Source organism: Nelumbo lutea, chromosome 8, assembly GCF_056320005.1.
Source record: "Nelumbo lutea isolate HS-2025 chromosome 8, American lotus-T2T, whole genome shotgun sequence".
In the NCBI taxonomy this organism is placed as follows: Eukaryota; Viridiplantae; Streptophyta; class Magnoliopsida; order Proteales; family Nelumbonaceae; genus Nelumbo; species Nelumbo lutea.
Genome location: NC_142691.1, coordinates 23,703,272 through 23,727,618, shown reverse-complemented (window position 1 = coordinate 23,727,618; position 24,347 = coordinate 23,703,272). Strand labels below are relative to the sequence as shown.

General features: G+C 41.9%; 2 protein-coding genes across 2 annotated transcripts; both read left to right on the top strand.

Moving 5' to 3' along the window:
- The first annotated feature begins 341 nt into the window (after positions 1-341).
- On the top strand, positions 342-8,256 carry LOC148843373 (uncharacterized). Its single transcript, XM_088959198.1, has 3 exons — positions 342-725; positions 830-1,350; positions 6,922-8,256. Exons 1-3 carry the CDS (start codon positions 632-634, stop codon positions 7,036-7,038), a joined length of 732 nt encoding a protein of 243 aa, XP_088815324.1. The 5' UTR covers positions 342-631; the 3' UTR covers positions 7,039-8,256.
- A 756-nt stretch (positions 8,257-9,012) lies between these two features.
- Positions 9,013-10,194, top strand: LOC148843372 (GDSL esterase/lipase 5-like). Its single transcript, XM_088959403.1, has 3 exons — positions 9,013-9,387; positions 9,511-9,766; positions 9,852-10,194. The coding sequence occupies exons 1-3, from the start codon at positions 9,013-9,015 to the stop codon at positions 10,097-10,099; spliced, it is 879 nt and encodes a 292-aa protein (XP_088815529.1). The 3' UTR covers positions 10,100-10,194.
- Positions 10,195-24,347: the final 14,153 nt, after the last annotated feature.

Here is a 24,347-nt window from a genome sequence, read left to right as displayed (position 1 = left end):
AGGGATTCAAACTGGTTGGGATATAATAGGTATTTTATTTTTATTTTTATTTTTTTATTTAAAACATTATAAATAAAAATATTAACCACACGAACTGCTGCCCGGGTCAAATGGTTTAGCGGTCCGATCGCCCGGGTCAGCGGTTTTTTGACTTTTCAACTTTTTTTTCAATTTTCCGGTTTCTAGTAAAACTGGACCCCGATGGCTGACCGATTGCCGGTTTTCCGGTCCGACCGTCCGGTCCGATCCGGTTTTGAAAACCATGAAAATAATACTTAAACATTAAGGATATAGTTAACCAATTAATTAAATCATTAAGGGTAATTTAATAAATTTGCCCTATAAGTAATTTGGCCAAACCCACGAGTGACAGGTCCTTCAATGACGACGACAGGGAGAGAGAGGGAGTCTCCACGATTCCCGGCGGTGACATCTCCTTTCATCTTTTAACCAAACGACCGGTTTCTTCCATTCCTCTCTAACTCCTTGTAGTTGCAGGATTCATTTCCTCAAAATTCTCTTTCCCCCTAGAACGATCCTTCTTTCGTTGCTTACACATTAGATCCTTATCTGAGAACACTAACCCTAACCCTAATCAGCACAGAACCTTCCTTACGTCTCTGCATTCGTCATGGAATTCCGGTATCAACCAGTCGAAGACAGGCCTTCGACGTTCTTTTCTTCAACAACTACCAATAGTTACTTCACTGAACAGGCATTGCGCGGTAAATGTTCACAAACCCATCTTTCGTTCTCAATGATTTCGTTTCTTGTTTTCGAAGTTAAATGGTTTTGATTCTTTTTTTTTTTTTTGAGTTGTTGGGTTCAGTGGGATTGATCAGTGACAATAGAAGCAATGAAGTTGTGAGGGATGCGGTCGGTGTTAGAGAAGCGGTTAATAGGGAGCTGGAGAAAGAGAGGATTAGAGCGGAGCTTATCGCCGCAGAGGTGGGGCGTAGACGGGTTCTTGAGGTAGAGGTAAGGATGGAATTACAAATGGAGCGAGAGTTAGCAGCGCTGCGTAGACGAGAAGGGGTTTCCTCTATTCTTTCGGATCCAAGGATCCCGTTGATGCATCACCCCAACGGTGGTAGAGTTGAGGAGAGAATACCCTTAACGTCATTCAGCGAAGTTGACATGCGTTATCCGGAAGGTAGTAGGCTGGAGGAGAGATTGTCTTTTCCGAGCCGCCTAGAAATTGGGAAGATGCATCCAGAGGGTAGTAGGGCAGAAGGTAGCAGGGTTGCTGATAGATTGTATTTCCCGGGTCGCCCTCAAATTGTCGAGGGGTTGCAATTCCAGAGCCATCCCGAGACAACTGAAATTAGTAAGGGAAAAGCTGTTTTCTTGGTGAGTGCCTTACCCCTACATTGCTTGGATTGTTTGATAGGTGGATTCTTTGCTCGATATTGATAGCTTGTATGCATAGCAAATAAAAAAACAGTCTTTTTTGATAGTTTATACTGATAACTATTAGTTTGGGTTGTTATTCTCGTGACTGATCTATGGATTCATATCTTCTGTTCTCTTGTTCTTGCTTTTATGGCCGAGTACAAGTTATCTTTCTTTCTTCTTTTAAATATATTTTCTAATATTAGGTTTTACTGTTCTTAAGTGAAAAAAAATATTAGGTTTTACCGTTAGTTTTAAGCTGTAACACTACTCCATTTAGTGTAGTTGAGTATGAATTGAAGCTCTTTGTTGCTTATGTAGTCTCCTTGAATTCTTTTAGTGGCATTGCTTTGGCTGCTGTCTTTGACTCTTCTCTATTCTATTTCACAACTATAGTACAAGGCATTCTTCTTCCTTGCTCAAAAGAGATGTTGGGAAAATAAAAGATTTCATCATATGTGGACCTTGACTGTATGCTTTTTAAACTTTGGTGTGTTTGACAGTTTGAGTGACTGCATACAAGGTTCAAAGTATTGATTGTATTGGTTTTCAGGGCCACCACAACGCCTAATATAAATATTTATAAGTTTTGATTTTTATTTTTTAAAAGTCTAATGTGTGATGTGACGGGTCACCTGCCAAAACGTTAAGACCAAAAGATAAAAAAATAAGCCAAAACTGTCAATATGCAAATTTTGCATATCAAGAGTATCAATACTTTGAACCATGATTGCATATGTTATAACAGTTCATATTGTTCATCATCCTTGTTTCCTAAATGTGTTAGTTTTTGATTTCTTAGGATAAGCATACCTTTTCTAATCAAGGTCCATTTATCATCAAGCATTCATTGCCCACATTTTTTTTTTGATAATTCATTCATTACCCACATTTCTACTTATACTTTGAATGCATTACTCTTAATGTAGACCCTGTTCTGTTTTATTCACAAATATTACTTCTACTACTTGTCTTCTTTGATTAATCTCATTCTCAGATGGTATATGTTGAGAAGGTAGTTGGCATCAATCAATAAAGACAGTTAACTTTTTAGATGGGTTTTTTTGCAGGCACAACTTAGAGAATGATTAGTAATTTTCTCCCAGAAAAAAGATTAGTTAGAGAGTTGTTTTTGAAGTGGGAAAGCTAGGGTAAGGGCTGGCTATATATAAATGTGGAGGATCCTTTATTAGAAAATAGAAATTGAAAAAAGTCATTACAGAAGGGAATCCCACCTTTAGGAGAAACCTAAATGATTGGGAGGTAGAGCCTTACATGTAGGTCTGCAACTTGGTCTGGATGGATCCAGCCCAAACCTGACCCAGAAAAGTTGGGTTGGGTTGGTTCAATCCAATTTCACTTTGGGTTGTTATAGACAATCTACTTGCAACATGTGCACAAGTGTATTGAATCGTTGGATCATTTTTTACTGCATTATGGGTTTACTAGGAAGATGTGGGCCAGAATGTTGGGCATCTTTGGAGTACAGACCTGTTTCCCAGCAACTAAGGAGGCTTTCCTATGGAGTTAGCAGTTGACGGGGTTGAGCAGAAGAGGGGCAGTGATTTGGAGTGTTATACCTTTGGCCCCGGTATAAAGGCCCTATGGGGCAGGATATTTTCCTGGGTAGCAGTACATAGAAGCATTATGCCATTGGGGATATCTTTTGTTAGTTCCTTACTTTCCTTTACATCCTTTGTTTTTTTGATAGATTTTACATCCTTGTTTATTATGTGTTATGCATATACTTTTTATAACTAACAGACATCATGGTTGATGTATCCTAGGAATTGCATTAAATGCAACCCCTATGGGGAGTAAGTGAGACCTGTTCACCCCTTGCTTAGCTAGTAGGTCTGCCAGTCCATGAGCCGCTATCCCATTGAACTCTTACTTGTTAAATTAGAAGTTAGCCACTTGAATCTTCTCCACACCCCCTGAAAGACCAAGCTACAGTCTCCGGTTCTTTCAAATTCAGCCACCCAGTTACCGCTTTAGAGTCTTCTTCAATGACCAAACTCCTGGAGCTCAACTCTCTAGCAATTTGTGCTCCCTGTAAAACAGCTTGTACCTCTGCACTAGCCACTAACCACATCCCTCATTCCAGTTGGACCAGAGAATGAAGCAACAATCTGGCCCTCTGCATTCCTGAATACACCTCCAATACCAGAAGGCCTAGGATTATCGAGGCTGCTTCCATCAAAGTTTAGTTTTATGAAGCCTTCTCCTGGGGGCTTCTATTTTTAATGTTCTAATTTATACTTTTATATATTCTATCTTGTTACTATTGGTTTAAGTTTTTGGTTCTTAAAATAACTTTTTCTAGACCTCATATTCCAGCATAAACCAACCTTTTGTTTCTTCAAGTGATTAGACCAATCAACCGCTAATTCTTCCTCTTGATTTTTTTCCCTATTAATGATATGACAACATTCAGCAATACGTTGGATTGTTTTGTACTTACGAACTACTTTCTTCTTCAATCATCCTGACATAAATCTTGTATACAATACCTCTCTGTACCTTTAAACTCTCTTACACATGATGCCTGCGAACACCTATTTCAGCCATCTGTGTGTTCCTGTTCAGATATCCTGCAATCCTGTTACAACTAATATTTATCAGGTTTTACTTTTTCAGTAGTACAAGAGTAGTATCTACCTATATCTGCATATTTAGATGATCTCATAGGCCCTAAGTATCTGAATCAGATCATCAGGTGGTTAATTCATTATATTTTAAATAATTTATAAACCATTTCTGTTGGATCGTTAGAGAAGTTCTTTTCTTATTACATAGATAGTGTCAGGGGTTAATATGTTTTAGGACTCTTTTTCATCAATGTGTTGATTCTTAATCCAATTCTTATCTATGTCATCATCATCGCCATCAAGTCTGGAGCAAGGTTTAAAATTTCGACACAATATACCTGATACGGGGTGCACGGTATCATATCTTTGAAGGACCAATATGGGATATGGTGGGAAATAGGTAGTATCATCTTTTTCCACCATATCATACCTGTATTGGCCATGTATTAGGCGTATTGATGGCATGTTGGGCATATTGGTTGAACTGCTAAGTAAAAGATATAGACAAAAAGAAAAAAAGGGGGGAGGGGGAATGAAGGCTTCTTTCCCCCAAAATAAGCCATTTCACCCTCAAACAACTCTAAAACTTGAAATCTCATTCTTTGCAAAAAGGCACAAGAAACAAGTGTGAATCATCAAGGTTTTTGAATAATTTTTCAAGTTTTGGAAAATATTGCAAAAATAGATAAGTTTTTTTCAAATTTTCTCTTAATATCTTGTGATTTATTGTTTTCTTTTTGCTTGAATGCTTGAAAATGTTTAAATGTATGTTGATCTACATTTTTGTGTTGAAAATCATAGTTTTTTTTGGTGTTCTATGGAAATTTTATGAAGAAATTTGGGAGAAGTATAAAATAACAAAAAATGAAAAATGGATGATCTATATTGAAATTTCTTGTTCAAGTTTTTTGTTTTTATTTTTTTTTTGTAATATTTGGAATTAAATAATAAATATTAGTTATTTATATTTTCTTGTGATCTGCCCATAAAGACTATGTATGTTATTGATTTAATGATCTATCATATCCATAGAGCAATTGAAAGTTTTTCTTCAATAATTAGTTTTTTGATTTTTTATAATTTTTAGAGTTAAAAAATAAATAATACTTAATTATATTTTTATGATTTAATCATAAGGGTTGAATATATTGTAGATCTATGGATGATCTATCTTATCCATAGAGTTTTTTTTTCTTCAATAATGTTTTTGAATACATTGTACAATGGTTTTTTATTTTTGATTTTTTGTAATTTTTGGAATTAAAAAATGGATAGTAATTATTTAAATAAGAAATAATTATTCATTATTATTTCACTTAGAAGTTGTGCCAATGTATGCTTTATGGTTGCATAGGATAGTTGGGCTTTTCCCATCCCTTAAAAACGTAAGAATTACAATTTATAAATTATAGTTAAGCATAGTGTTTTTTTAATGAAAATTATAATTGACTATTTACCCATCTTGCTGCTATCTGTGTTATCCAGTAATGAGGACTTCTGTTTATTCATTAAGTGGGTGTTTGACAACACAAATGGTTTTGTTTTTCTAAAACAAATCACTACATCATAAAAAACAATACAGTTTTGCTGATGTGGAAGTTGTTTTTATTTTGAAAACAAAACCATTCACGTTGTCAAGTGTCACCCCCTAAGTAGTCTGTTGAGTTCCATTTTTCGTGTGTTTTGTCAGACAAAACCAGTTTTTTCCCCTTTTCCTTCAAGTACTTTTGTGTGTGTTTGCTGTAGCCTTTGTGGTTTGAATATGGTCTGTCAAAATGGTAATGAATACTCCCAGTAATTCCTACATAGAATGCATTGACAGTACCTCTAGATTTGTGGTAATGAATACTTGGAGTAACTTCCTCCAATAGGAACCATACATTACATTTAGGATGACTTTTCCACCATTTAAGTGCTTTTGTGTGTTTTCTGGAGCCTGTGGACTGAGTAAGTCTGACAGTGGTAATAAATGCTCAGAGTAATTCCAACATAGCATTCATTGACACCACCTCTGTAGTTGTGGTAATGAATACTTGGAGTAATTCCTACAGTGGCCTTTTTTTTCCCTTTTCCATTTAAGTACACTTTTATATGTGTTTACTGGAGCCTTATGGGTGAATACTGTCGGGCAAAGTGGTAATAAATACTTGGAGTAATTCCTATATAGCATGCATTGACACCACCTCTGGATTTGTGTTAATGAATAGTCTTGAGTAATTCCCAGAATAGGGACCATATATGCATTTATGATGACCTTTTGTTCTCTTTTTATCCTTCTCCTTTTAAGTACTTCAGTGTGTGTTTTGCTGGAGCTTTTGTGGATTGAATATGGCCTGGCAAAGTGGTAATGAATACTTGCAGTAATTCCTACATAGCATGCATCGACACCACTGGATTTGTGGTAATTTACAGTTTTATGTCTTTCTGCAATATGGATCCAGTATTTTTTGTTATCCTCCTTGGAATCATGTTTCTACATTTTTTGTTCTAAGCAATATGCCGTGATTGTTGCACATGGACTCGTTTAGATGGTTACATTGTATATATGGATATAGAGGATCTCTCACCAGGACTGAAAAGAAAAGGATCTCCTGTAAGGAAGTAAATCCCTTGACTGTGGTCCTTTGCAGGATGGACAGTCTGGGGAAAGAATCCTACAAGAACATCTAAATTATCTTTTCTAAGGTTTATTTATCATAAAAAATAAATATTTTCTAAGGTTTATTTATCAAAAAAAAAATTATCTTTTCTAAGGTTGTCATTTTTTCAAGGTTAAAACCAGTTGAAAATGTGTTGCTTCACCATTATTGGAAAGAAGGGAGGAAAAAGAAACAGATGATGCAGTCACATGTTGGACGTTGCAATGGCCTTCATCGTCCACCAGAAATAATTAATCTTGGTTTCTTACTGATGGACGGTTTCTGATTTTCCATTGCAGGCTAAGCCCTTGAAAACTAGTCTTGCAGGAATGAGGAGGAAACAAATAGCACTGGCAGCAACAGGTGCTGGTGAGCTTTCTATGGCAGGTTCAAAGAAGAAATCCCAGAAAGAATGAAGCTGTGCTATGTGTCAAGTTAGTACAACAAGTGAACAAGATTTAAATGATCACCTCCAAGGGAGAAAACACAGGGCGATGGAAGCAGAGTTAAAAGCTAAAAATGTAACAGGAAAGAATACTGGCATCTCCACTTCGTTGCCAAAGAAAATGGTGAAGCCCACTAAGCTATTCACTAGTAGTCGGAAAATAAAGCAAGGTAAGCAAAAAGGAGCGAGGAAGCAGCATATCAAGCAAAATGAGAAGATGTTAACGCAGAGAAAACATAAGATAGAGGATTCAAAGAAGCAAAATGGGGACGAACCATTACTAAAGAAGCAAAAGACGGAAGATTCTAAAATGAAAAATGCGGAAGCACCAGTTCCTAAAAAGCGAAAGAGAAAAGCTTCCAAGAAAAAATTTACACTATGGTGTGAAATGTGCAAGGTGGGGGCAAATAATGAATCTGTGATGGCTTCTCACAGAACAGGAAAAAAGCACATGACGCAGCTAATGCAACTTGAGCAAAATGTTGGGGCTGCCTCTGCAACCACCACCGCTACAAGGCCAGAGGCAACTGAAAGAAAAACCAATGTTGAATTGGCAACCAAAGAAACTGATAAAACAAAGGAAAGGGTTAATGGGGAAGAAGAGGTAGGTGGGGTGGAGGCTCATGATGTGGAACCAGTAGAAAATTTGACAGAAGTTGAAGCAACTGGTAGGCCACTGGGGGTTGGAACCAGCAGAGACACCAGTTGATGGTTCAGGGCGGTCTTCATGAGTAATGGAGAGGTGCAGGGAAATTATCAAAGATTATTCTTCACATATAACCAGACAAAAGGGACTGCTATGGTCAGCATGTTCATAATTTGACACCTCGTTTATAGTTTCTTATTTTATTTCATCCAAGATCATCATCGTCGGTGCCAGAATTGATATCTTTACCATTGGAGGGCTCTGGTAGCCTCACTTCACATCCTGAACCCGCGATTAGCGTGGTCTGGTCTCCCATAGTTTCTCAATTTTCTTCCGAATTCACATGTGAGTGAATTTAGGAGGTAGGATTCCAAGGATGCATTTGCCTTTTTTCATTTTTAAGGTTTGACGCGATCAATGCATAAAGTTGATCAAAATAGGATTCTAAGTTTGTTGTCTGAAGTACAAACAACAATTCAAGTATTCAACATATCTCCCTGTTGGCCTAATTAATTAGTGTAAACTCAGTTGCTTGAATGTCAATGCAGTATCCTAAATTTTAATGGGTTATAACTTGATCAGGTAGGCAGTTGTCCTGTCATGGATATAAACTAAATAACAAATAATCTACGGGTCTCGGTGGCCATCTCATATTTTACATTAGGGTACCCTTTATTATTTATTAATTCCTAAAGGCTACGTGAACTCATGCACCGTTGCGTAGGGACCAACGACCAAATGAGAAATGAAACTAATGAATCAAAACCATGTTTCTATCCATAATCCAGTTGAGAAATTTCAAGTCAGCGAAGCTTTATATTTTTATTCCTCTTCTGTTTTTCTGTTTCCCATCTGTAAGGATTGTTCTGCTACTATATATATATATAATGGTGGACGTAGAGATCAATAATCAGACTCCTTGACATGGCAACGCTAACTAGTCTCCTGTATTCTTTGGCCTTCTATGCAACCCTTCTCATCATTCCCACAGCCTGCACCTGCAGCCTGGGTTATGATCTGGGGAAGGCGAAAAATCATGTGCCCTTCTTCATCTTTGGCGATTCCTTCTCGGATGCCGGAAACAACAATTACATCAATACCAGCACTATCGTCCAGGTAAATTACTGGCCATATGGAGAAACCTTATTCTAGTACCCCAGTGGGCGCTTCTCTGATGGTCGCCTATCGGCGGATTTTATTGGTGCAATCCTCTCTCTCTCTCTCTCTCTCTCTCTCTCTCTCGTTGAAGCTGATAAAACTAGTAATAATAAACATGAATAAGTACGTAGTTGTGTTGTGATGATCGATGGTGCTTATATTGCAGCGGAATATGCAAATATACCGTTCATTCCACCATTTCTACATCCTGGCGTTCATCGGTTCAGTGACGGAGCAAACTTCGCCTCTTCTGGAGCTGGTGTTCTTGTTGAAACCTATCGAGGACTGGTAATCAACCTCAAAACGCAGCTGAGCTACTTTAAGAAGGTGGCAAGAGGGTTGAAACAGGAACTGGGGGATGATGAAGCTAAGAAACTGTTGTCAAGAGCAGTTTACTTAATTAGCATTGGAAGCAACGATTACATGTTTCCTTTCTTGACCAACTCCACCATTCCAGCGTCTTCTCAGATACAATATGTGGGCAGGGTGATTGCCAACTTCAGCAGTTTCATACAAGTAAGGGCGAAAGAATTTTGACTCCCTTTAGAAAGGAGAGGGAGTGCTACACTCCTGTTTTTTTTTTTTTGGTTTCTTTCGTTTGCTAATTTGAAAAATCGGTGGCTGCATATGATTTGGCAGGAAATATACAAGATAGGAGGCAGAAAATTTGGTTTCATCATAATAGGGACGTTGGGTTGTCTTCCAGCTCTAAGAATAATCAAACCAGAAAATAAAGGAAGCTGCTTAGAAGAAGTCTTAACACTTTGCAAATTGCATAATAAAGCTCTACCGAAACTCCTCATAAAACTTGAGAGAGAGTTGGCAGAGTTCAAATATTCAAATTACGATTTCTATACATTCCTCAGCCAACTAATGAAGTACCCCTCAAAATATGGTACGTTAGTTCAATCGAAATTTCCCCAAATTTCTTCTCTTCTGTTGAATATATGCTAACATCTGTGCTTAATGAAAATAAAAAGGTTTCAAGGAAGGAGAAAATGCATGTTGCGGTACAGGACGCTTTGGGGGAGTCCCCAGTTGCGGTGGAAGAAGAGCAGTGAAAGAATATCAGTTATGTGATGATCCCAATGACTATGTGTTTTGGGATTCTTTCCATCTTACTGATAGAGCATACCAACAAATGGCAGAGCAGATGTGGAACGGAACCAGTCCTATGGTGGAAGGAAATTACAATATGAAGAGTTTCTTCGAGTCTGTTGCACCATAATCATAGCTCTTAGCTAATCTATTTCTCTCTCTCCGAGATATCAAATTAAAATAATGGTGCATTCCTCTAGGCCAGGTATTACATCAATAAATGAATTGAGCCAAATATGTAATTTCTTCCATCTCTCTATTGTGTGTGTGTGGTATCATCAATGAATTGAGCCAAAAATGTTATTTCTTGTGCAATTGATTTTTGGTGAGTTCTATGTTCAAATTGCATGCTAGTGTGTCATTACTCATTAACACTCTTGTGGGAATCCCAACTTAAATGTGAAATTCGCGTGCGAATCTGGGTGGATTGTGTGAATCCATTTTGGTAGTGAAAAGGTCAAATATACGTAAAATCTCAAATGGTGCGAGCCCCTAAGATACACAGTGTAGAATCACAGGTGCCAAGGCCCAAGACTACAGATTAATTCACAGTGATAAGCCAAAAGAATGCAAAGTCTCGAAGGCAATTCAAAATTAAATAAATTAAGAGATACTAAGAATGAAATAAAAAGGAAGAAAAGTGGACCACACCTGAACCCACCGTTAGCATAGGCTAGCCGGTTGAACCGGCCACAAAAAGAAAAAACAGGACTCAAAAACACTCGGCCCGCATTCCTCCTCATTCTCCCTCTATTTTGCAGAGTTTTGCTGCGTTTCGTCCACCGAACCCTATCCATACACCGGCGACTATACTACACCGGACGGTGATTCGTACCAGCGGCCATCGGCAGCGAAAGCTCCGGCGGTACGCCTTCTAACCTCTTTACCTCTTTTTCTCCTCCTCCTCCTCCTCCTCTTCTTCTTCTTCTTCTTCTTCTTCTTCTTCTAACCTCTTTACCTCTTTTTCTCCTCCTCCTCCTCCTCCTCTTCTTCTTCTTCTTCTTCTTCTTCTTCTTCTAACCTCTTTACCTCTTTTTCTCCTCCTCCTCCTCCTCCTCTTCTTCTTCTTCTTCTTCTTCTTCTTCTTCTTCTTACCCATCTTCTGCGCTACCGTTGCTGGTGGTGGTGGTGATGCTGGACATGTGATATTTCAGTTAGAAGCTTTTCTTTTTTACTGTTTTTTTTTTTTGGCTGAGCAGTTGGAAGCTTTAAGAGCATGGGTTATACTTAAATAGCGGACGACAAGGGCTGTCTTCACAAAATTTTCTGTTACGTCCGCATGCTACGGATGTGGTGATCTAGTTTGCACCTGCACCCTGCACCCTGCAGTTCTGGTTTATTTATTGTTCTCGATCCGGGTTGACTTCGAAAATCAAAATCTCCAACCCGGTAATTAGTTGACTTGCTAGAAGCACAACCGCAGAACAGAAGAAGAGGAAAAGAAGAAGAAGAACGAGGAGGAACGCGCGGGTTGTGTGTAGTCCTGTTTTCTCTTTTTGTGGCCGGTTGAAGCAGTTAACCCATGCTAACGGTGGATTCACGCACTAATGTTTTGAAACAGCGGGGCTGGGCGACGTGGTCGATTAAGATTGGTGGGTTCACGCGTCCAGTGAACCCACCGGTGCACAGAATGCAGACTCCAAAAAAGAGTATTTATAGGAAGCAGGAAATGGACTTTTAGGATAAATTTGGAAGGAATACAAATACAAACGTATAGAATGCAAAAACTTATATTTTGTATTATTTTATATGTATTCCTATTATTTTGTATTTATACAATGCAAATAAATTTGTATTGATGCAAAATTATGGCAGTGCATATGATTTAGTATAAATTCTGATCTAATTTTGTTTCAAACTTTAGCTTATTTTGTTTGATTGTAATACAAATGAAATAAATTAAGATATAAAACAGAATAAAGTAAAACCTAAAATAAAATTAAACGAAAATTTGTATTTTTTCATATGCGTTTCTATGCATTTGTATTAATACAAATAAATTGCATTGCAACCAAACACATAGGAACATAATATAATGAGTCAGCAGATCCTCATGTTGAATATGAATTGGATTCGTACTGCTGCATCCACCACAGATTTCAATCAAAATTTCCTTTTGATTTTTTCCCGATCAAAACATGGAATACATCGCAACAAAAATTCAAGCCACAACATGTAAATGGGTATAAAGTTGGAAGCCAACCCTAAGCCACCCATTTTGATCCACTTAAATATTTAAACTCATGTTGACATTAGAAAAATGGGTTCCACTATGATATGGGAAAAATAACTGACCAATAAACTGGAATCATAAAGGTGGGAGGAAATAAGGTGTTATTTATCGAAATTCATGGATGGGTTTTGATTTATCAAAACTCTTTTCATATCATATCTTTTCTGCATCATAGATTTTCCCAATTATGTTTATTGCCTTATTGGTGAAGTTGATTTATTTGTTTCATTAATTAAAGAATTATAGTTGGTTCAAGTCTCATGGAAGTGATATTAAACTCGGTTTAGCATCACCAAATTGCGTGATTACTGTGTTAACCATGAAGCAACATTGTTAAAACTCTTGCTACATGTCTAGAATAAGCTCCTTTTGATGAAAATTTTTTGGTTGAAATACATAAGCTTTTAGTCCCTAATATCACCAGGAAAATCTCCATATACAAACTACAAAATACGTTATAAGGTTGACACAGATATGTGGAATAAATATATTGTTGATTCAAAAGTTTCCACAAAACCACAAAAATTCATAAAGAAAGCGTCAATCTCTCCTGTTGCCTTGTAAGAGCACTCTATCAAAAATGACAGAAGATTTGTTAAATTCAGTCTTTATAGGTTTCATACAAAAAATAAATTGCTTATGTACCTCTGATATACAAGAGACAACAAAAGAACAATAAGACATAAGCGCAAAAGAACCAACAGCAACCTCACCTTTGTTGAATTCTGATCCTCTTCATACCTGCAATTTATAAATATCCATTTCTTTCTTTCCATGTTTCAGACAAGTCAAATTCCTCCAAGTCTTTCCATATATATTTCTTTTTGGGTAGGTAAATTCTTCTGGGCCTGGGTCATTTAATTGATTAATCTATCTATATCTTACCTCAGTTTTATGACTTTCCTGTGCGTTTATTAGTCCTCAGAGACCTTGGATTCACTCCAACAGTTTCAAAATTTTGAATGTTGAAGACATATATAGCACCAATTTTTACTCATCTAAATATTTATTTATCAACATATTTTCACAATGTATTAACTGATGTTTTCATTTTTCTTACAGTATATTCCATGGAGAAGATATATCAAATTACTAATTATAACTAAACGATATTTTCGTGTACTCTCTTTTAATTCAAGTTTTCCATTTATTCTCCATCTTTCATGAGAAGTATTTGAGTGAGCCGGACAACACAAGTACACAACCCATTACATGACCTCTTAAAATTTGTAGAAAATATAAAAGACCATGGGCCCATGATTTTTTAATATTAAAAGGGTTATTTACTAGAACACCACCTCTAGGTAAGGATGTTAATGGATTGGTTTTGGATTGGAACCTGCCCAATCCAAAATCAATTCGGACGGATTGAACAAACCAACAAGATATATTGGATTGAACCAATTCAGTCTAAAATATTTATTAGATTGGATTGGACATGGCCTATTTGTAACAAATTTATATTGGATTGGATTGGATTAAGTCAATATCTGATCCATTAATATAAGATAAGAATATATTATCAATGGACCGGGTTTGAATTAAAACCAATCTAAATTAAAATGAATTTAATCAAATTGGACGGTCCAGACACCGATCCGAATTGTAATTGCTCCAAAACATTCATTGAACTGGATTGGACCTGGTCCATTTCTAATAGACTTACATTAGACTGGATCAGATTGGAAGCCCTATTAAAAAGGGTGTTTCAATAAAAGACCCTATTAAAAAATTATCCCTTTCATATCAACATTTTAAAAACCAGAATTGGGGCCAAAATCAACATTTTATTTATTTTTTTAACTGATTTGGCCAAATGATAGGGTTAAAAATGTTATTTCCTACTACCAGTGATAAATAAAGCGGTTTCAAACTATAGCGGGTGCCTCAATGATATGCAAAACATAGGGCGGATTTTAGTCAACACGTGAAAATATAGAGGGTGTCTTAATTTTTATTTTTAAATGACCCATATTAAAATGCACGTCTAAGCATTTAATATGAATGTGTGTATGAAGTTGAATGCAAAAAAAAAAAAAATGTACGATGGGGCACAATAGTAAGTTTGCATTCTTATCATATAAAAATGTGGGGCAATTTTAATTAATTTTTAGTTTTCTACTCATATTGTAATGGGCCTCATTTAAATTGTAATATTTTTATTCTAGAAAAACTCCCCTTGAGCTGTCAGAAAATAACCGTGCAGGGCCCTTGCCCCTTCCCTAAGCCAAATTCTTCTAATTGGACAAAACTCATTCCTTGCTACTTACACCAACAACTTGACTGAAATTGGGTATCTACATAAGCTTGGGTACTTATACCTATTAGGTAACCAGTTATCAGGTTCCATACCTCAGTAGATTGGAAACTTGAGATTGTGTTAAGTTAAAATACATCAAATCAACTAACAAGAGAAATTCCTGTGTACCTTGTCCATTCAAGTTCACTTGTAAATGTGAGCAACAATCTGCTTTGAGGCTAGATACCAGTAGGGATTGGAAGGTTGTCGTATCTGAAAATTCTGGATTTATCACAACAGTTCAAGTGATATGATCCAATACAAGGGGATCTTGGGGATTGTCAAGAACTAATATTCTTGAAACTCAATGGAAACAAATTAATTGGGGAGATCCCATACAGGATTGGGAATCAAGTGTTTCTACAAACTGGAGTTAATCTTGATCTATCAAAATGTTCTCACAGGAAGCATATCACCACAGCTTGGGATTCTAAGCTCACTAGATTATTTGAATCTTTCTATTTTCTAACAACAGGTGTGATGGAGGGTGATTTGACCCGACCTCTTAAGAAGGCGACATGTGGACGTGATTCAACGTAAACAACAACTCAGCATGATAGTCTGGATACAATTAAGTAATGAGCTTGTTAAAGTCCTTGTAGGACAGCTTGCTACATTACAGCTCATCACAAAATGAGCTCGTTATAGCGCAAGCTCAAGAACCCCGGTATGTGGAAAGGGAATACTCCAAGCCAAGTCTATCCCAACTCGCGAGTTGAGGGAATCAACTCACTCCAATACTTAGGCCAGAAGACTACCCCAAAGGGGACCTAAGGTGGAATCACCTCGGGATACCTTCAGGAGCTCGCTACAAGGTAACTTGCAATGGGATAGCTCGCTACGAAGCAGCTCGCTGTTAAGCGATGCGACGTTTTCAGGAATCTTCTTTCTAACGAGACCCATCAGACTGCATCACGTCTCCTGACTGACGGCGCAGTCCCTACCAGCCTAGCAGATTGCACCCACGTCTCTTGGCAGGTGGTGGCGTGTCTGTCCTTTCCGGGTCGTGTCTCTCATCCGATTGGGCAGTACTATGCAACAGTTACCTGCACAACCCTAGAAAATAACGACTGCAACAGAGGGCCAGTGGCGGTTATGCCTGAGTTGACAAGAACATCTGCATTTAAAAGCCCCAGGGTCGAAAGGGCAAAGGTATCTTGGTTTATCTGATCTAGCGCTATCTGCACTCTTAGCTTTCTTTGCATCCTTTATAGATCTCTCGAGTGTTCTAACTTAAGCATCGGAGTATTCCCACCGGGTGAGCTCCCCGGGAATACTTCACCATCCTCTCCTCAGGTACTGTCCATCGCCAGTTAGGAGCCAGACATCCACCAGCTAGGACTTCCTTTAATCTCTGCAACTTTCTCTAAGAACTCAACATTCTTGGCTTCCTCTAGCAATGCCGGACATGGTGCCGACTAGAATGCTTATGGGGAGCAACCCCAGCTCCCCATTGTCTGCATTGGACAGTTCACCATCCCCCTCTTTGTGGACAGAGTTCCCAGCCTGAATGTGCCTCCGATAGTGGCACCTGTGAATGCTCCACTCCCTTCCACAGTTGGAGCAACCTTCACTGAACCTTCCATTGTTCCACCCAGTGATCAACCAAAACTAGCTCGAAGACCTGGTGCAGTGCATGCGAGCCATGCAAGCTCAAATGCAACAGTTCCAACAGTTTCAACTCTACCAGCAGCAAGTACTACATCAAGTTTCTCAGTACCAGTACCAACAGCAGTTCCCTTCACTGCCTCAGGCCTAGCAGCCGCTTCCTCCTTAGGATCCGGCCATAAAGCAAGCCAAGCCCTCCCGTCGGAGTGAACGTCCTCACCGAGGAGAGGCCTCTCAAACCTAGAATCCTTCCAAGAGCCAAGCCTCATCCCACGGTAGGAAGGAGAGACCAGTCACCCCCGCCTCACAGCCTGCAAGCAGGTCGAAGGCCTCTCATCCGGTTAAGCCTGCATCGCCTCAACACTCTTAGTTCGAGCTCCTGCTCGCTGAAAACCAGTTTGAGGTCCTATCCGCAGATTACAGGCAGAGCCCTTTGGTTCACAGCTATCATCAGCAGTCCGACCCCATCGAGCTCGGTAATACTGAAGCAAGCAGCACCAACGCCGAGCCGACGAAGAAGCAGCGGAGGTGCCGACGAGCTCGTCGAACTGCTACTCGTGTCCTGCTCGAGATCAAGGGTAAGGAGGAGGTAAGCTCTGATGAGGTAAAATTTACTCCTCTCCTTTCAGTTCCTTCCTCTCTGTTGGCAAAACTTCTTGTTATTCCTATGCCAAAGGACTTCAAGCTTCCTCCCCTGGATAAGTATGACGGATCCTTCGATCCGAACGACCATGTTGATGCCTTCTAGTCCCAAATGCACCTGGTAAGGGCCAGTGAATCCTATATCTGCATGGCTTTCTCCACCACCTTCAAAGGAGTGGCCCGCACATGGTACCAGAATCTTGCACCCGGATCAATAAGAAGCTGGGCGTAGTTTGTGCAAGTCTTCACCTTCCATTTTGTCACCAGCAAGAGGTGTCCAACAACTCAGGAGAGCCTCCTTGGCATAATCCAGAAGGAAGGGCAGCCCATTCGGAGTTATATCAAGCGGTTCAATGACGCTTGTTTGCAAATACCCAATCTGGACCCCGCAATTCGGCTCACTGCGGCTAAGCGAGGCATTACCCATAAAGATTTCAAGTGGCATGTGGTTGTTAACCAGCCCAAGACTGTGACCGAATTCCTCAAGCTCGTGGATCAGTTTATAGGGACGGAGGAGGAGATCAACCAGAAAGGTGAACATGCCCTCGAGAAAAGAAAAAGGAAAACAGAGTCCTCAACTCAGGGTAATAGCAAGGAGAAGAAAGACCCAGCTTGGGGGGCAAAGCCGAGTCAGCCTTTCCGAGCTCCAATAGCAGAGAGGACGAACTACACGCCCCTGAACACGAAGTGGACCGAGATCCTCATGGCGATCAAGGACGCCCCGTATGTGAAGTAGCCATCTCGGTTGAAGGCAGATCCTAGTGTAAGAAATAAAAATTTGTATTGTAATTTCCATAAAGACCATGATCACAACACCGAAAATTGTAAAACCTTCGCGACGAAATAGAGGAGCTCATTCATCGTAGATATTTGAGAAATTTTGTACATAATAATAATAATAATAATAATAATAATAATAATAAAGCAGGTCGGCAGGGGGAGCCGAGTAGAGATGCTCCCAAATCCAGCAGACAGGCAGAGCCACCGCAGAGGCAGCCCCCTGAAGAGAGACCAGTTCGGGGGAGTATCCACGTGATCGTTGGAGGTTCCATTGTTGCGGGTTGCACTTCGGCTGCAACTCAGACATCAGCTCGTGAGGCCACTAGGGAAGATCAGAATCCTCCGAAGTGGCTAAGGATGGAAGACTCGATATTCTTCATAGAGGACGATGCGTGCGGGGTCCACTACCCCCATGATGACGTGCTCGTCATAAAGATAAAGATTAATGACTTTGAAGTTAGGAGTGTCCTCGTTGACTTCGACAGCTCGGCAGATATCCTCTTCAAAGCAACATTCGACCAGCTCCGACTCCAAGAAAGTGACCTGAAGCCCGCGAATACTCCCCTAGTAGGCTTCAGCGAAGAGGAAGTCATGCCCCTAGGAAGGATTATAGTACCTGTGGAAGTTGACACCTGGCCTAGCATAGTGAGGCTCAACCACGACTTCTTAGTGGTCGCAACCCCCTCCCCGTACAATGCCATAGTAGGTCGGCTGATCACCCATGCCCTACGTGATGTGGTCTCCACTTACTACTTGGCAATGAAGTTCTCCACGGATTTTGGAATTGGGATAGCGCGAGGTGACCAGTTTGAGTCTCGCAAGTGCTACGTCACCGCCCTCAAAGGGAAAGCCAAGGTGGCCGACGACCTCGAGCTGGAGCGACCTACGGAGCAGTACGAGGAGCGAACTGCACCCGTAGAAGAGACTGCCTCCATCCCGGCATCGATGGAGAACCCAAGTCGGACACTTCAAATCGGCGCTTCCATTGAGGAGCCCATGCGATCTCAACTGGTACGCCCCTAGCATCATAACTCACAAGCTTAATATTGATCCTGTAGTTAGGCCTGTTAGACAGAAGAAACACAACTTAGCCCCAGAGCGATGGAGGGCAGTCGACGAGAAGGTCGGGAAGCTCCTCGCAACTGACTTTATCAAGGAAGTCCATTATCCGAGGTGGGTGGCCAACCCCGTTCTGGTAAAAAAGGCTAACGATAAATGGCGCATGTGCGTCGTCTACACCGACCTGAACTGAGCTTGTCCAAAGGACTGCTTCCTACTCCCCAGGATCGACCGTCTGGTGGACGCGACCTCAGGGAATGAGTTGTTGAGTTTCCTAGACGCCTATTCGGACTACAACCAGATCAGGATGGACCCAACTGATGAAGAAAGGACTACCTTCATAACCAAGCTTGGCCTGTACTATTACACGGTCATGCCCTTTGAGCTAAAGAATGCCGGGGCAACCTTTCAGAGACTTGTAAATAAATTGTTTGAGCCATTGATTGGTAGAAAAATAGAATGTTATGTAGACGACATGGTCGTCAAAACCCAATTTTTGCATGATTTAATACAAGACTTGCATTCGGTTTTTGAAATTTTGCATAAATTTAACATGAAATTGAACCCAAATAAGTGTGTCTTCAGTGTTACCTTGGGTAAATTCCTAGGGTACATCGTCAACCGGCATGGCATTGCAGGGAGTAGAGACGAGATATCCAAAGATAGAAAAGTTGGCCTATGCACTAGTTATTGTAACCCGGAAGCTTCCTCCGTATTTCCAAGCTCACACTGTCATCGTCATCACCAACAAACCTCTGAGGAAATTTCTGCTCAAGCCCGAGGTCTCTGATAGACTGACAAAGTGGGCCGTTGAGCTCAGTGAGTACGACCTCCAATACAAGCTGTGAACTGCTATCAAGGCCCAAGCCTTGGCAGACTTCGTCGCGGAATGCACTTTTAGCTCCGAAGTCCCTAGGCCAGTCGAGCACGAGTTCCCCAGCTCGGGCGAGCCCAAAGTTCCCAGGCCGGTTGAGCTCGAGCACCGTGAGGTAGCAACCAGTGCGACATCTCTCCTAGTTAGGCCAAGCGCGAACTGGGATGAGGAGCCCTGGATCCTTCACGTTGATGGCTCGTCAAACCAGTAGGGCAGCGGAGCTAGAATCGTTCTGTACGGCCCAAGCGGCACAAAACTGGAGTACACACTATGCTTCGAGTTCGCGGCATCCAGCAATGAAGCAGAGTACGAGGCGTTAATAGCCGTGCTGGCTCTAGCCAAAGAAGTGAAAGCCAAGCATAGCGTCATCTGCAGCGATTCCTAGCTCGTGGTCAATCAAGTCACAAGCGAATACGAAGCTCACGAACCAACCATGATCGCCTACTTAGCCAAAGTAAGAGAGACTTTGCTCAACTTCTAGTCACACTTCATCAAACAAATCCTGAGATTGGAGAACGCTGAGGCCGACGCCCTGTCCCGGTTATCCAGCACCAGTGATAATACCATGAGAACCATGTACATAGAGAACCTGCCTCGGCCTAGCATTCTCGGGGGGGGGGGGGGGTAGAGGAGGTCGCTCCTGTCGTTCAAGCAAAGCCGAGCTGGATTGATCTGCTTGCTAGCTTCCTGCTACACGGGACTCTCCTTGCAGACCACAATGCCGTCAGGAGGGTAGAAGTTATGTGGCTAAATACGTTATGATAGACGAACGACTGTACCGAATATTTTACACGCTCCCCTATCTGCATTGCTTGCGACCTTCTGAAGCCGAGCTCATGCTCCTCGAAATTCATGAGGGCCTGTGCGGCGGACACTTGGGGGGTAGGGACCTCACCCAAAAAGCGCTATGACAAGGATACTACTGGCCAACAATGAAAGCAGATGCGATTGAGCTCGACAAAAAGTGTGACAAGTGCTAGAAGCATGCCAATATCCACCATCAACCTACCGCCGACCTAAAGTATCTCACCAGCCCGTGGCCTTTCGCACATTGGGGGATCGATATACTCGAACCGTTTCCACCAGCGACAGGCTAGAGGAGGTTCTTAGTGGTAGTAGTTGATTATTTCACTAAGTGGGTAGAAGCTGAACCTCTCGTAACAATCACAACTCGAAACGTACAGAACTTCTTTTGGAAAAGTATAGTGTGCCACTTCGGGTTACCTTGGGTACTAATCTCTGACAATGGTAAGAAGTTCGAGGACATTAAATTCCAGAACTGGTGCCAAGACATGGGAATTTGATAGAACTTTACCTCAGTCACACACCCTCAAGCAAACGACCAAGCGGAAGTCACGAATAGAGCTATCCTCTGCGGACTGAAGGCACGCCTGGACCGAGCTAAAGAACTATGAGCAGACGAGCTACCTAGTGTTCAATGGGCTTATCGGACCACAGTGAAGACCGCTACAGACGAGACCCCCTTTAACCTCACCTACGTTCTGAAGTAGTCATCCCAGCCGAGGCCGAGGTTCCCTCGCTACGACTAGAAGCATATGATGACAAGGCAAATGAAGACGAGCTACACACCAACCTCGACCAACTTGATGAAGTACGGGACCTCACATATATTAGCACCGTGGCCTATCAACAAAGAGTAACTCAGTACTATAATGCCAGGGTCAAGAAGCGGAACCTCCACGGTGACCTGGTCCTTCGTAAAGTTATGGTGCTTGAGCCCGGTGTTGGTAAGCTCGGGCCAAATTAGAAAGGACCCTACCTAGTAAAACGGGTGCTTGGGGAAGGAACATACGAGCTTGAAACCTTAGAAGGGAAACAAGTACCTCGGGCATGGAATATTGTCAACTTAAAGCAATATTACCTATAAACTACTAAGTAGACCACGAGTCACTCACAGGGCCTAAGGGCCAAAATGCCAAGCTAACGAAGACCTCGGCGCGATAAGACCCAGTCCCCTCCATGGCATGGGCGAACTCTAAGAGTAGACTATAAGTCACTCCCTCAGCCTAAGGGCCAAAATGCCGAGCTAACAAAGGCCTCGGTGTGATAAGACCCAGTCGCCTCCATGGCATGGGCGAACTCTAATAGTGGACTATAAGTCACTCCCTCAGCCTAAGGGCTAAAACGCCAAGTTAGCTAAGACCTTGGCACTGTGTAAGACTTAACCGTTTCATCGGCAAAGGCTAAGTATTAATACCGAAGGCATAGGCAGTTCGGGCGGGAACCCTATGAAGCGTAGCTCGCCTCGGTTATCAGGCTTACTATGATAACCACCTCAGGGTATACCATAAGACTAGCCCAATACCAGGGAATAGTTCGGGGTAACAAATACCGAAATACCCTACTTCGGATATGTAGCTCTAACAGCTTGAGTGATAAAGTCGCTTTGGCAGAAAGTAAAGAGCACACAACACTTAGCAGGAAAAAACAAAAACTACTAGTTCTTATAAACAAAAAATCGGGCCTAACAGCCCAAGAGAAGTTCATCAAAAACAAAGAAAAAACTGAGCCCAACCGCCTGAGAGAGTTCATCAAAAAAGAAATATTTAAAACTGGGTTCAGACACCTGGGAACAACCACTTTAGAATTCATTCAGAAGAAAGAAAAAAGAGCAGCAACTAGCCTCAAGGTTCCGCCGCCTCCACGTCCTCGTCGTCCTCCAGAGAGTTAGGCTCCTCCTCCTCCGCCAAGTCCACCGTCTCTGGATCCAGACCCTTCATCGTTATGCCCTCAAGGTTGAGCCCGAAGAACTTCTTCCGGACCAACCATCAGTAGAGTTTGAATCCCGAATGATAGAAGCTCGAGCCGTACTCCACCTGGAGGTTGTGGTACTCCTGGGAGTCCTTGAAGTCCCACACCACTTTAGATCGCTCAGCCTCCACCATGGCGTCGAAGTTCTGAGTCCGATCTTGAAGCATGGACTCTAGGTCCTAGACCTGCTAGCGAAGAAGCTCCCTCTCCGCTATCACCCTCGACTCCTCCTCCCAGTAGCGAGTGCTCTCCTCAGACAGCCGGGTGGTCTGTGCTTCCTGGTCCCAGACGAGTAGTTCCTGCCCCTCGCTCCCCTTTTGAGCCTGAAGGATTTCACCTCGGGCCTGGTCGAGCTCGCCCTGGAACTTTTGCACATTTGACCTCTGAGCGAGAGCGTCACCGGAGTGGATGTTGGTCTAGAGGGCCATGGCATGAATGGCGGAGTTCACTTGCTAACAAGAGGCCGAGGTAAAAAAAAAAGGAGAAGGGAAAAGAAGAAAAAAGCAGCCACTTACCACCATGCAGTGAGCTGAGGCCAGCCTGGCGAGTTGCTTAGGGTTCATCCCTCCCCAGCTGGCGACTTCCTTGTGGGTGACTGCCTTTTGGCTCCTTTGCGAAGCCACGGTGAAGTCAATGATGCTTTCCCACTCCCCGGTAGGGAACTGTGTGGAGGCAAAGGGGTGGGACTGCTCAGATGGAGGGTACTGCCCTTGCACCGGGACCTCGCGTTCTTCTGCTTCACCTTCCGTGGCTACTCCCTCGAATGGGACAGGTGGGACCTCAGGCGGTGGTGGAACGAAGGTTGGATCAGCAGCCTCAAACTCAGCGCTCCTGGAAGTGAAAGGTCGGTTAGGGCGCGACCTCTTCGCCCTACGCTTTTTGTTGCTTGATAGAAGGCGGCGTGTGTCTACACCAAACATGTTGGATGCCAAAAATCACAAGGCATTAGTCCAGCAAAAAAAAAATCATAAGGCATTGTGTGACATAAAAGGCAACCTACCGGGGCTCTGGCCGACCTGCACGAGCTTGTTCTCGGTCAAGTAGTCCGAGCAATGGAAGCCAACCGCTGCCCAAGATTGTAGTGTTTCCTGAACTTTTGGATCCAAGTCAACACCTGAATCCTGGATGGCAACCCTCTAGTGGGTTGGGAAGGGCCACCCTTCGGGGTTGCGAACTACAAAATAATCCCGCTTCCAGGCCGGGATCCTGTTCAGCAGCTCGTTTATGAGCTTGAAGCCGAAATGGGGAGAAAAGTAATAGGAATGCCTTTCTGGAGGCGATCCGGGGGAAGCATTCTTGATAGAAAGGATGGTGATAAAGATGTCGAGGTCAAGAGGAAGACAATATTCATAAAACAAAGAAATTGTCCCAACTACATTTCGGATTTAGTTGGGGTGAAGCTGGTCTATGGTAACGTTAAAATGGTTTAAAACCTCCACTATCAAAGGATGTAGAGGAAGACGAAGGCCAGTGATGAGCTGTTCTTGGAAGATCATGATCTCATCATGACCGTGTTCCCAAGGATAGTTATTGGATGAGAGACTGTAGATGAGGTTTTTGGGGAGGTTGAATTGGAGGACCAAGGTCCTGAGTCTCTCCATGGACATGGAGGAAGAACCAAAGTTGTCCGGCTCCCTACCCCGGGAAGTGGAAGCCATTTCACCAGAGGCCTCCTGAGCCTCCGGAGCCTGCCCCCAAGCTCCCCCTGAGCTCGAAGGGGCGTCGTCTTGGTTACCGCCCCGGGGAAATTGTACGGGTAACCAAACATTGCTAACAAAGCGATAAGAGTCACTAGGAAAAAGCTGAACCAAAAAGACGGTGTGAACAGAAGAAGAGCTCGAGCAGCTAGGTGAAGGCACGGCCTAAGAATCCGAAAGCAAGGAAAGTTGGCATAAAGGAAATGAAGCCTGGGGCCCTCCTATTTATAGCCACTGTGCCCACAAATCGATGGCTCAGATTAAGGCGAATCTGATAGTTTGCAGTCAAGTTGACCGTACGTATTCTGAAACCGAAATGTGACTAGTTGCACATCTTCCATGATTAATGTAATGTCGGCTGCACGACTTTCGGAAGTGAGAGCCGTTTTGGCACATTTTTTGGCATTTGAAAAG

Coding starts and splice junctions, on each gene's coding strand:
- LOC148843372 (XM_088959403.1), top strand. CDS start 9,013: ATGATCGATGGTGCTTATATTGCAGCGGAATATGCAAATATACCGTTC. Junction 9,388..9,510: donor ACTTCAGCAGTTTCATACAA/GTAAGGGCGAAA, acceptor ATGATTTGGCAG/GAAATATACAAGATAGGAGG. Junction 9,767..9,851: donor GAAGTACCCCTCAAAATATG/GTACGTTAGTTC, acceptor GAAAATAAAAAG/GTTTCAAGGAAGGAGAAAAT.
- LOC148843373 (XM_088959198.1), top strand. CDS start 632: ATGGAATTCCGGTATCAACCAGTCGAAGACAGGCCTTCGACGTTCTTT. Junction 726..829: donor CACTGAACAGGCATTGCGCG/GTAAATGTTCAC, acceptor TGTTGGGTTCAG/TGGGATTGATCAGTGACAAT. Junction 1,351..6,921: donor AGGGAAAAGCTGTTTTCTTG/GTGAGTGCCTTA, acceptor TTTCCATTGCAG/GCTAAGCCCTTGAAAACTAG.